Source organism: Telmatherina bonti (genome assembly GCF_933228915.1).
Source record: "Telmatherina bonti genome assembly, chromosome: 4".
Lineage (NCBI taxonomy): Eukaryota > Metazoa > Chordata > Actinopteri > Atheriniformes > Telmatherinidae > Telmatherina > Telmatherina bonti.
In genome coordinates, this window is record NC_136622.1 from 13,221,085 (window position 1) to 13,234,538 (window position 13,454).

At 37.9% G+C, this 13,454-nt stretch overlaps 1 protein-coding gene across 2 annotated transcripts in view; it reads right to left on the bottom strand.

Annotated features, from left to right (window-relative positions):
- LOC306755257 (MICOS complex subunit mic25a-like) overlaps nt 1-13,454 on the bottom strand; it is an 85,450-nt gene that overhangs the window by 17,791 nt on the left and 54,205 nt on the right. For both annotated transcript variants that reach the window (XM_079239581.1, XM_079239580.1), the window contains one exon: nt 8,832-8,967. In XM_079239581.1, coding sequence (XP_079095707.1) covers nt 8,832-8,967 — 136 coding nt within the window. The remainder of the gene's footprint in view (nt 1-8,831; nt 8,968-13,454) is intronic.

Here is a 13,454-nt window from a genome sequence, read left to right on the forward strand (position 1 = left end):
CCTGTTTAAAAGTAATTTGATCTCGAAGTTCGGCATATTTAGGGGCGTGTCCTTTTGATTGACAGTTACCCATCTCCCGCTTCAAGTAAGAAGAACGTAGAACAACCGCAGTTTTTAGCTGGTTAATAACGTGACTTAGCTTTAGCCCGCTTACCTTCGTTAGCTGGTTAGCTCCTGTTATCTCCGAGTTAGCTCGGTTAGCTCTTAGCTACAGAAAGCTCGGAATTTGCTCTATGTCAATCATTTTACTTTTTAAATGACATAACTATTATGTAACATGCACATATTATGTATCAAAAGCTTCAGCTAAGTCTCTTAGAACTCAAAATGACAAAGTATTAGAGATGTCATGTTTAGTTTTTGCCCTATGATGGACTGGCGAGCTGTCCAGGGTGTACCCTGCCTTTCCCCCCAAACAGAGCTGGGATAAGCTCCAGCTTCTCCATGACCCTTCATTGGACTAAGCGGTTAGAATAATGAATGACTGAATGAATGAATGTTTAGTTTTCTAAATATTTGTGCTTGTTTTGCACAACTGGCTTAAAATTATCAGTATCTAAAATTAAAAGTTGGACAAAATTGGTATGATCTATATTGGTAAAAAAAAAAAAGCCAATATCAAACATCCCAACTAACAAGTAGAGTTGCTCCTACCAAAACCTGACAATGTTGTATATTGGGTTATTCTTGCAGTGTAGATGCCTTTCTTTCTTTAGTAGTCACACCATATGTTTCAGGAGAATCCACAACACAAGTATGGTGATGGACTATGTTCTAGCCATAATTTACTTAAGCAATAAGCGATGTGACAAGAGTAATCTGTATTTTTAGCTGCATTTCTCCTCTTGTAACCCAAACAGAGGCAGCTCAGCGCTGCATCAGCTCGCGCTTAATCACGCTGGCATCATAGAATTTCAACAGTGACAACAGTATGAACGCATTACTTAATGCAAGCCGATTGCCGTCTGTGAAAACCCTCTGATGCTGGCTTAGAGACACCACAGTACCAGATGATTCGACCATTCAAGGGACTTTTGAATTGCCTCTCCTAGCTAAGGTCCAGCCAATTTATAACCAATTTATAGCAGCAGGAGTCTCCCTCATCTTGTCAGACCTGGCAGAGAATTGGCTGGATACTGAATGGCCCATGCATAAAACAGCCAGCAAATGCAAGTGGCTACAAATTACAACTGTAATTACTGTAGAAATGGCATCGTGTTGTAAAAAATATTAATAAAGACACTTGTGATGTTAAGACAGAGAAAACTGGGAACATTCACAGGTGTTTTTAAATTTCAGTCTCAATCACTCTGCTGCTTTTCACTCAAATGTTTTTCAGCTGGCTGATTCCATCTCCCTCTTCTGTCTGTTTCTGTTTATCTCTGGCTGTCTCTTCAGGTTGATGGGCAGTTTTAACTTCAGGAGTAACTCCCTGGGTATTACACCCAAAGCCTGGAACGTCTATAACCCTCAGCAGGGCTTCAGATGTATACGTGAGTGTGCGTGCACCTCAGCATTTGGCCCTGCTTAAGAAAAATAACAGCATTTTAAAGTTTCACAGGTCTGAACTTGCAGCAGAGCAAATTCCTGCCTTATGGAAGCTTCACTTGCATTTCTCATTGAGAAAGGTGCAATGAATCATATATCTTTTTCAATAACCTTTTTTCTACAACTCATGTGTACTTAATCTGCTCTTTTTACTTCCCAGCTGGTTGATATTTTATTGTTTTTTTTTTCCCCCAAAGTCCCTGTTCTGTACCCTCCTGCTGACATTTCCCAGATTTTTTCCAAATATCTCACCTTTTCTTTTGTTTTTACATTCTTGCATGTGAGTCTTCCTCCTCTTCATCACTCTACTGTGAGTCAAGCCTCTGAAACTGATCATAACCAGGTTGTTTCAGAAATAGGCACTAAATGACTTGAATCCCACCGGGCACAAAGACTGTGCTAGTGGGCTGCGTATGTGTCCGCCTCCGAGTGTGCAGATCAAATGACTAGAGAATCCCACCGAGTGTCTGGGCAGTGTGTTTGCATCACATGTAGCATGGCCCATGTTGGGCTCAGCTTCCCAATGGATAATGAGTAGAGGCTATTTGCTTCAGCTCTGCAGGCTCTGCAGAATCATTCCCTCATTTGCCATCAACACACACGCATGCACACATGCACACAAAATGATGGTAGCGTAACCCAGCAGGGAGACGTGTACGATATGCAGCCCTGTCCACTGACCCGCTGTGACACTGATCAAAACACATCACAGTCGATTCTTTGGAGTGACAAAGCAGGAACAGAACCTAATTTTGTTCCAGTCAAGTCCTCTTTCAGTCATGTAAAAGATAAGGAATGAAAAGCAAAAATCTGTGTGCTTCTACCTCTCACTCCTTATTAGTCAGCTTATAAATAAGATGAATAATATTGTTTTTTCTTAAATCTCTGTGGGACATCTTTATTTTGATATTGATAGATACGAGGTAGTTATAGGTGGTTTATAAATTTTACCTTAAAAATACAATAAACTAGAGGGATGTATTGATCTTAATGGTGCATTCAAACTGGTATAGTACTGGGAATTTTAAAAAAAAAACAAAAAAAACAAAAAAACAAAAAGAAATTCACCTCTCTTTGGTTTGCTTTCACACTAAATTTTACTCAAGAGCCTCAAACTGCTCCAACAATGTCACAAAGTTACAATAGCAAAAGGGGAAAAAAAAACAGGCTCATCAATTCGCCAAGACCAAAAAGAGTCCTTCGTCCAACAAAAATGTTGTTGCAACAATGATTTTTTTGCAGTCTGGGGATTTCTGTTTTTACTTTTGTGTTAAAGCCTAGTGCATTGTCACCAGGATTTGTCCAGTCTGAGAAGCAGAAGATGACGTTAGCTATTTTACTGCACTATGACACTACTCTTCAGCTCAATAGTCTGTTAAGTTTAACTTTGTCAGTCAAGTAAAATTAGCTTTTTTGATCCATAACAGAGTGCACAGGCGTATTTACCATAGACTTTCTGTAAAAAGATGGATGGGATCTCCGTGATGTGACCTGTAGGTTTCTGAAGAGCTGCAATGAAATTCGGTGGGTGATTACCACCATCACCATCTTGGAAGCATCACACGTGCCGTCACTCTTAGAAAATACAAAAATGTACAAAGAGGTGGAGCTGACGGGGGGCTGTGAACGTGGGGGTGGATTTAGCTGTCTGTAGCTAAGAGCTATCTGAGCTAACTGGTTAAAGGAGGTAGGCAGGTTAAAGTTAAGGCACGCAGTTAGCTGGCTAAAAATCATGGTTCTGCTACACTCTGACTTCTTGCTGCCGGATAACAGATACTTGTCAATCATAATCTCCAAGTCTGAGTGGTGCTGTACAGTATCAGACTGAGATATGGTGACACTAAAGCACTATAATACAGTGAAGCCATTTTTTTTTATGAAGCCAGATTCAGATTTTAGCTTTGTGGGATGGCATATTATCCTGCTGGAAGTAGCCATTAAAAGATGAGATAGGCGGTGACATGTAAATTATGCTGCTGAAGTAAAGACTCATAAGACCAGGCAACATGGGTGAGCTTGAACTGTATCTTCAGCTACCTGATTTTAGCTGACATAATTAGCACTTGATGGGGTCTTCTGCTGCTGCAGCAGATCTACTGCAAGGTTTAACATGTTGTGCTTTCAGAGATGGTATTCTGCGTAGTCTGGTTGTTATCCATGGTTGCCTAATTCCAGTTGCCTCTCTGTCATCTCCAACCAGTTTGGCTATTCTACTCTGCCATCAAGAATGCTTTTTTTAAATGTTCAGAATATCATCAGTCCCTAAAATGCTCAACAACCATGCAGTAATCACACTCGCTTAAATCCCATTTCTTTCTTACCAGTTCTGATGTTCAGTCTGCACTTCAAAAACTCATCTTCACCATGTCAACATGTCTAAATGTAGTTGATACATTGCTGGAGTTAGTTAACAATTTGTCTTGAATATGTGTACCTAATGAAGAGGGCGCATCCGTGTGCATCTTCAAGTTTGTTATTTCACACCAACAACTCTTCTACTGACACAGAGTTAAATAATACACTCATTATGGGCATTACTCTGAAGCTTTTTTTCTTAAGTGTGTACCATCAAACACTGACTTACAACATTGTCAATTTTTTTTTTTTAAAGTATTGATCAGTTAAAGTAGTTGGGTTAAAAAAAAAAAAAAAAGTCTTATTTTTCCTTAAACCATTAAAGAAAAGAAAGTTTCACTGTACTTTGTGGCATCAGATACTTTCATCTCAATCTATGCAGCTGCTTCTCTGCAGGAAAACAGTCATCAGTTGGAACTAAACCAACTATGACGGCTTTTAAGACGCAAAATAGAGAAAAAAAAAACCTTAAAAAGAACTTTTTAAATTGACAGGGTGAAAGTCAGGGATATGCCTTGGGGGCCAATCAAGGGGAAAGACCTTGATGTGTAGGTTAAAGGAGGCAGCAATATATCAAACTATTCATGCACCACAAACACACACACACACACTCCATATGATCTACTGCAGTCTTTAAAAGACTGTCTTCAAAGGGTCTTCTTTTCAGTTCTCATTATCTCACACCAGCTAACACGAGGAAGAAACGTTCACACAGGCACACACACACACACCATATCAATCCTTGTAAGGTCATTTGGCTTTTATATGTATACAAATATAAGAAACACAAACAATGCTGTGTTTAAGATGGCAGTGAAAGAAAGAGCACACACTCCATTAGTGCAACTGTAGAGGATTCCTTGTTCAGCAAGCTGATTATCACATTTTGTACTGTTGTATTCCAGGAAGAAGCCTCAATGCCCCTAAGCAATGCAGAGGAGATGTGAGCAGAGAGCAGCATGAGGCAGAGCAATACGTTGTTTGGGTTCATGATGAGCAACTATTCCTTCAAATGCCTTTACCGCACAAACTTTGGAAGTGCAGGCTTCCAGTATCCTGTCCTCCAGTCTCCCCTCCTCCTCTTTCTCACATTTTCTCTCCAACTTTCTGTGAATTTTTTTCTGCTGCAGTGATGAACACACTGGAAGAACTCGCCTTTGATTGAATAGTACAGCAGAGAGACCGACTGTGTGTTTGGGTATGACAGAAAGGAGAGTACAAAGCCTCAATTTCACAGAGTGGATGCATAACTACAGGGTCTTGTGTGTTTTGTCCTAACTTAGTAAATCCATAGTTTATGACACAAGCCGACTGCTCAAAGACAAAGATTTTTCAAATGGAAAAATAAAGACAAGCTGATTATTCATTTGTGGAGCCGCGTGAATGAAAATGTGCAAATTTTCTACAAAACCTAAACTAAATGAATTTTCCTTTTTATAACCTTCAGTTAAGAAAAACAATTATTTGACTCTTCCTTAGTGCTCCCAAGGTCATTTCATTTTCAGCTCCTTAGTTTGTCAGTGACTGTGAAACTCAGCAGGGAAACATAATAGAAATAGATAATTGATTAATGGCAACACAGAGAATCAGGAGGTCTTCCCAAATTAAAGTTAGTTTCAGCTAACTGGAGGTTAAATAGAAATTACTTTTTTTTTTTTTTTTTAACATTCCTTTTTACTAATCAAATTTGTTTGTTTCTTAGTCATAAATTTGATGATTTTTTTTTCAACTTGTTTTAGAAAGTTTAGTAAGTTTTGAAACAATTTTTGCCAGGATCTTTACATTTATAACTTTACAACTCATGATGTATTTATTAAAAAAAAAAAAAAAAAAAAAAGAAAAAGAAAAAAAACCTGTGTTAGGTATTGAAATGGACAAAAAGCAATTATCTAATGAAAAAACACGTGCTTGTTGCAATTACAGAGTCTCTACATTGAGGAGATACTGATTTTGAACATGATATTTTGGATTTTCATAATCATCAAATACCATATGAAACCTTTAAAGGCAATGTAAAGGACCTTATTGTTATTATATAACTTTATATAACACGCACTCACACAATTTACAGTGCAAGCACTTTGCTTCCAGTGCTTCCATACTCTTGTAGAATTCTAATGATGAGACTGCAGACATCACTGCTGCATCTGGCATTACATTAAATTTCCCTCAGTTCCAAAGCACACACACAAGGCTCTGCTTGTGTGTTTCAGTGCAAGAGCATCATTCTGAAAAACTTCAAAATAAGTTTTTACACTTAGGGAAAATATCTGGTATTACACCCACTTTTACTGTAGTTTCCATATCTCCACTTCTCCACCTAACCTACTTTCAATTATTTCTTTTCTATGCATAACCTAGAATAAGCACCAAAAGAGAGAACTTAATTCAGAGCAACCACATCAGTATTTCTTTTTAGAGAGCTGTTATTTTCAGTAATACGAGGAAAACAACCTGAGATGTATCATAAAACTTTTTGCACTTTTACATCACATATTCCCCTTGAAAACTGATTTTTAATGACACGATTTCTGCCATAATCTTTATTGGCAGCATTCAAAATCTCAGCAATGACTTTTTTTTTTTTAAAGTTATTATTAAAGCTGATGTATTTGGAAACCATTTTATATGATTTAAAGCTAAATGGAGGCTTTTTATTTATATTATCATGAGCATAAAATATCTGACTGTGAGTGTGCACTCTGATCTCAATGCTACATTTTGAAAGGATCGGCCTTATCTGGAGCAGCTTGGGATCAAACTGAAGCCAAATCTTTGATGAAAATTTTACCTACGAGGCCATCAGAGAAATCTTCTTTTTAAGAAATCCACTTAATTTAGATATTATCCTGTTTTAGGGTGCATATAAAAAAAAAAAAGTAAAATGCTACCAGAAATTATTAAACTTTGGTGTATTAAGCTAAGTTGCATGAGCTTTAACAAGTGATGGAGGATGTACTCAAACACTGTATCTAAGCAAAAGTACCAATACAAAACACCAATAAAAATGTACTCTGGTACAAGTAGTACAGTACAGTTTTTACTTGAGTGGAAGTAAGTACTTGCTCTTAAAAATACTGTAAGTGTTAAAGGTAAAAGTCCTTGCTGACGGTATTGGCTAAGGCGGTGTAAAATGTCATGCTATTAATATTTTACCTTTAATAGTATAGGCTGAAACAATTTAATTAATGAAAGAGATTATGCTAATGGGAACAATACTAACACTTACACTAAACTAACAGACATCTCAGGGCCAGACTGGAAAAAAGAAGGGAAGAGGAAAAAATCTGGCTGGGAATCACACCAGGCCACCCTAACTCATACACTGTGCACATACACACAAATGCTAAATGATTATTAAAGCTGGTCCATAAAGACCAGTATTCACACACAAATAAAAAGACAGTTGTCATCAAAAGAAAAAGTCACTTTGGACAGTTATTAGCATTGATTACAGCACCCGTTGCTATGGCATTATAAGGAATCCTCTATGGATAAGCTTCTGCAAAGTCAAGCTTTATTTCCATCCAGTGTTGCATTCATTTTTCACCAAGATCTTGTATTGATGATGGGAGAGCGTGGCCACTAAATAAAAAAACCTTCTCCTGCACACCCTGAAGATTCTCCATTGGGTCCAAGTGTTTACTTGGCATAGTTCTACTCCAGAATATATTCTGGGTGTTTAGCTCCAACATCTGCCACCTTTATTTGGTTTAGCGGACAAATTTCCTATCAGACAGACTAAAACCCTAAATGTGACTAATCTAAATAAGATAATGAATTATTGTTTTTAATTCTGTTAGATTTTGTGCTTAAGTACATAAAAGCTTATTAGTAGTTTGATGGTGAAATGATTTCAGTTTTATATTTGATCACAGTTTCTATGAAAAGTACTTTGTGCTCTTCAGCATGAAAAATGCTTCATAAAAATATTTAATTTGATTTGCAATGCAATGCATTGCATTGTAGAAATGTTTTGTAGTAGAGATTATAAATATGTAGTGAAGAAAAAACTAAATCTACTTAGGTAAAGTATAGATACCTGAAAAGCATACTTAAGTACAGTAACAAAGTACTTGTACTTCATTACTTTCCATCACAGGCATTAGCTAATGTTAATCCTGACATGAGAGCGATTAGCGGTTGAAAAACTCAAACACCTGGATTGTAATGGGTATTCTGTGGAAAGTAGTTTCCTTTTCAATGAAATATTTACATGCTGAGTAGGTAGAATAGCCTGGTCATGAACAAACTCCATTTTAATGTAACTAATGATAATATACACTATTTTTTCCAGTCTAAGCTCACTCAAATGACCTAACTTATTTCAGTAATTTTTTTCTTTCCCCAGCAATTCAAAGCCTTGATACAACGTTTTAATATTCGCTTTTAGGGCTGAGTGATATGAAGAATATCCCGATATAGCTCATATTCCCATACGACATACACTACGATATAAAATTGTTTTAGTAATTTTGTGTCAGCCATCCGTTATTTGTCAGATATGCAGTGATCTCCTTCCATCTGCAGGAACTATCCAAACCTCCTCCATGCAACAGAAATTGTCCCTCTTTAAGGATCAAGCTCATCGGCTTGGGTTGGCTGGTCATCTTTTAGTGAATTACCCTGCTCTGCTACCGTCTTCCTCCATGTTTTTTTTTATGTTTTGCAACAGGCATGCTGTAAAGTGCATTTTGACATAAAATACTGCAGTAAAGCACATAATTGTGGCGTAAACAAAAGAGCCTTGTATGAAACAAGACATTTTCTAACGTCTAAAGGATATATATCGTCACATCGGCCAGCCCTTTTAGGTTTTTTTTTTTTACAGGTGGTCTTGGCCAGACGTCTAGTTCACACACTTTTTACAATCTGTTAAAATACTTGTGCCAACTTTCATCTCCTCTAGATAATGACAAATTTCTCACCTTCTTTGCAGCATTTATACACTGCATGTATTCTCTGGCCAGGTCGGAACACTTTAGGGTCTGATCTCTGTTGTCCTTGTAGCAAGATAAAATCTGAGCCTGCAGGCCTGGGCACACCGCAACTGTATTACGAGATCTGCAAAAGAAAAACACATAGATAGAAAAAATATTAATAAACATGGAGATAAAAAAAAAGTCACCCATTCATCCTTCTCAATGTCAATGTGAATTTACATAGAAAAATAACCTGTGAATGCAAGGATCATCCCCTAAAGGAAGAAATGAAAGACCACTAGCACTTCAGACTAGGACAAACAGAACCAAAACCAAGATTGAAAGCCAACTTTAGCAGGTCACCTTGATCTTCTGAATGAGAGTGCAGAGGAAGTGTTGACTCTGGTCTCTTTGCAGGAGGCTTTTTAGCCAAAGAGGGTTGTTTATTCAGTATTTGGAGGGCTGCCTGCAGCTGAAAGCTCCAGACTGCTTGGAAGGCATTCACAGGCACTAATATGTACAATGATGCTTAGATTAAAACTCATCCGGAGCCCAACTTCATTCTCTATTAAAACAGCCATTACTCAACTATACCTTTACATAGTAAATAACTGTTTACTGCTATAAAGATATTCAAATGTCCAGGAATAATTAAACATGCATTGGTTTGGATTTGGAAATGATTTTTTTAATGATAAGCCAAAGAACTGTCAATATGAAAGACAATAGCACAATGATGGCTGTACCTCGGGAGGATGAACTGTTGTCTTCCAACCAGAAAGTTGGCAGTTTAATTCCGGGCTTCACCTGACTACCTGTTTACATGTCTTTGGGCATGGCCCTGAATCTTGCATTGCCCTCTGAGTATGTGTGAATGGGTGATTGTGATATGTAAAGCGCTTTAAGTAGTTAGCATGACTAGAGAAGTGCTATTTAAGTATCCTCAGTCTGAAAAAAACCCCAAAAAACTATTGTATAATCTAATGTACAAATATGTGCCTGTGAAAGTTTCCATGAAAGTCTCACGTTCAGACATTCTGCCTTATTTTTTATTCTTCCACTGTGCTGATGTTATCCACACAAATTTACACTTTTGGTTTTCTTCTCGCCTGTCTCGTAATGCCTCTTTTGTTGTTTTGTGTTATGCCATCTTTTCTAATAGACACTAAACAAATAGACACCATGTGCACATCCACCTTCAATTACAGTAGGTGGAGACCATTAACAGCTTTGATATAACAGAGTATTAGATCTGCAGCGTATTCATCAGGTCAGAAAAAGTCAGTAATTTTTCTTAAATCCGGTTTTACAGTTTGAATGTGCAAGAATAAAGAAAGACACAATGGTCCTCGGTGCAGCCGGCCCAGATTCAAGTCCTGGCCTGGGACCCCTTGCAGCATATCCTTCTCTGCTCTCTTTGACCCCATTTCTTGTTAAATTTCTGTCAAATAAAAATGCAGATAAATGACACAAATCTTCAGAAAAAAAGAAAAAGTTTGGACTCACACACGCACACACAAACATTTTAATGGTTTACACTGGTAAATGAGCATGGCGAACCCTGTGCAATGGCCCCCACCAATAGCCCCCAACCAGTGGAATGCACTGGAATAAATGGTTAGAGACAATGGTTGGATGGATGGGAGCATGGAAAGAATAGATGGTCTCAAACTCCCAGCAAACAAATGATTATTGCTCCTGGAATGTGAATAACTATATAATGTTCATCTAAAAGTTGTTATTGCACACAAGTTCCTCTTTTTGCGTGTGATGGATTGAAAAAGTCTCATTAAAACAAACAAGATGAAGATGAAAAAAAAAAATCACATCTACAATGATGGGAACCTGTTAAACAACCAATGGGAGTATATGGTACGTGCTTCAGTGCAAGTCATACAATTAGCTCTAAATCACTCCTAATTGAGTGGGTAGGATCATTCTGATCAAATACAGCAGAAAAGTGAGCTTTGAGAGATTGAATTAGCTGTGCTTAATTTGATATGTGGGCTGTGTTATAATTTCTCTTTGCCTGTCTATCTTTGTGATTGTTAACTATGACAGGCTTGCTGCCTGGGTGCCTTCCTGTAATGGATTCTGACTGATTGAGGCAAGTTATGCACGCCCACACAGGTACAAACTGGCATGTGCACAAACACACACACACCAACACACATTTAGTAGTACATTTTAAATATCCAATAACAGTTTGCACACACACATATATTTTCCTACATACCAACAAGTCAGTTTCTGCACAGTGTCCATGCAAACACTTCCCTCTATGAGAAGCATGTAACATCAGATTTAATTAAAAGCCAAATTAAAGGCTCATTTTGCCTTTGACTGTAGAGGGGAGCTGACCCTGTCGTTCCAATTACACATAACTATATCCACACACGCACACAGATGATTTTTATCATCAGCAAAAGTATGACTGAGTTTATCTGAGCGTAGGGGATAAAGGTTAAAGAAGAAAATGAACAGAAATGGAAAGAAAAATAGAAACAAAATGAGATCAAATGATGAAAGCCATGGAATAAAGGATCCATCTGCATTCTGTCAGAAGCTTATTTTTTAAAAGATGACAACCTATCAGATCCCTCTGTTCCTTCACACAGCGCCCAATGCTTAATATTGCCCGTCTAATCTCTCTTCTTCCAGTGTTCGTCTTCCCTCCAACTCTGCCTTCTTCCTTTACCACCTCACACGCGCCTCCTTCTTAGTCACTGCATTAACAACATAGACAGTGCGACACCAAAGCACGCCATCTTTATCTGCCTCTCTGTTTGAGGCCGCTGAAGATAAGGAACTCGCCTTTAATTTGAAATAAATGGCCTTCATCAGGGAAGTCGAAGCCTCCTGATAGTGTGAGGAGGTTTATTAAAGCCGGTTGAAGCAGAAAATTGGTTCAGCTGCGGCAAAAGCTAAAGCTCTGTCCACATGCTACACCAAATTGAAGGTGAGGCCTTAAATCAACAGTATTAACTCAGCCGCTTACAAAAATAAATAAAAATAGAAGGAGGAGGTGGTGGGGGTTAGGCTTCGTTTTGTAGCTGGAATGAGGTAAAGTAACGTCCCTGACAGTCCACTGAGCCATGTGAAGGATTGGGGTTGTTAATATGTGTGTGCCTCAAAAGCGTTTTAATGTGCGAGAAAGCAGCTAGTTTTTGAGGGAGTTCTCCACGCATCTGTGAGCAGAAAATATGACAAACATAAACAGTAAGATTAGTTGCTTAATTAATGGTGCTGTCCATTATTTTTAATCTCCGGCAGAGAAAGCAGAGGCAGGCGGAACACAGGCCTCAGACTTCTGGACAACACAGCTTACCAAAACAAAGAGAGGGAGAGAAATGAAAGCGGGGAAATTGGAAAATGCAAAACACACAAAACAGACCACAAAAAGCAGAAGCTTCTGGCGTGGCTTCAAGTCTGATAAGGGAGATGCTTTTATCGCCTCTAAGCCACGCTTCTTTGAGTTAAGAGTGATGGTTTTGTGTTTTCCTTAATGGCTTTGGCGATACATACGAAGCACTGTTTGTCCTAGGCGCCATTTTATTTCTGGCCTGTCATCTACAAAGAGCTGCTATCTATAGTGCTTTAGGCTAGTAATTAGAAAATCTTGTTAACATCTTGCAGGAAGCAGCCCCCATGGAGGCAAAATTAAGAAAATCCAATACTGTTACTGTCTTCAGGACTAACATGAAGGAGTCTGCATCATCATCAACAAACCAGGCACATGTTGTATCATAAATGCCATCCTCCAGCCACACATTTCAATCTTACATTGCAACAGAAATACTTTTAGTGACAGTGTTAAAAGTTTAAAGTTATTATCTGAAAGTTGTCCAAAAATTTGTCCAAAATTTAGACAAGTGAACTTTTTATGTTACCTTCAGACAACAGCGGTATTTGAAATAATATCATTACTTGTCCTCTGCAGAGCTCAATACCATGCATGAGGAAATTCTGCCATTCGATTAAGCTGTGTTGGAGAAAGATTGCTGCATGGACAACTGAATTTGGGGATCCGTGTGTATGTTAACTTCATGATTCTTGCTTATCTGACATCTGGCATGTGCACTGCTGCTCCTAACATGATGTGGTCTCATATATTCATCAATAATACAATAAGCCTAAGTATGTCAAATAGGATGAAGTTTTATGTAATTAGCTGCATTTTTTTTTGTCTTGTTCAGTGTATTTTTCCAGGTAAAATTCCTTTAGTGGTATCAGCCATTAAAATAAAATGAAAATGAAGAAAACAAGGGTGGTCTATTAATTTATTTTGCAACTTTATATTGACACAACTCAGATGTAGAAATGTAAAACAACAGATTAGCTCAATGCTGAAAGAAATAAATGTCCATTTTTGTATAATCTGCCTTTTTCTTCTTTTTATTTATTTATTTATTTTTACAAAACATCACTTTTGTAGGTGGTAAGGGAATTATACATAGGGCATCTAGATACCCTTCTTCACCTTGATAGATGCAAGCAAGGAAAAGCATCTATCACGGACACAATTAGTAGGAGATCTCCTACTAATTGCATCCTTGATAGGATGCTTTTCCTTGCTTGCAGTCTTTATATTAAGCTAAGCTAAACACCTGCTGGCTCTAACCTTGCATG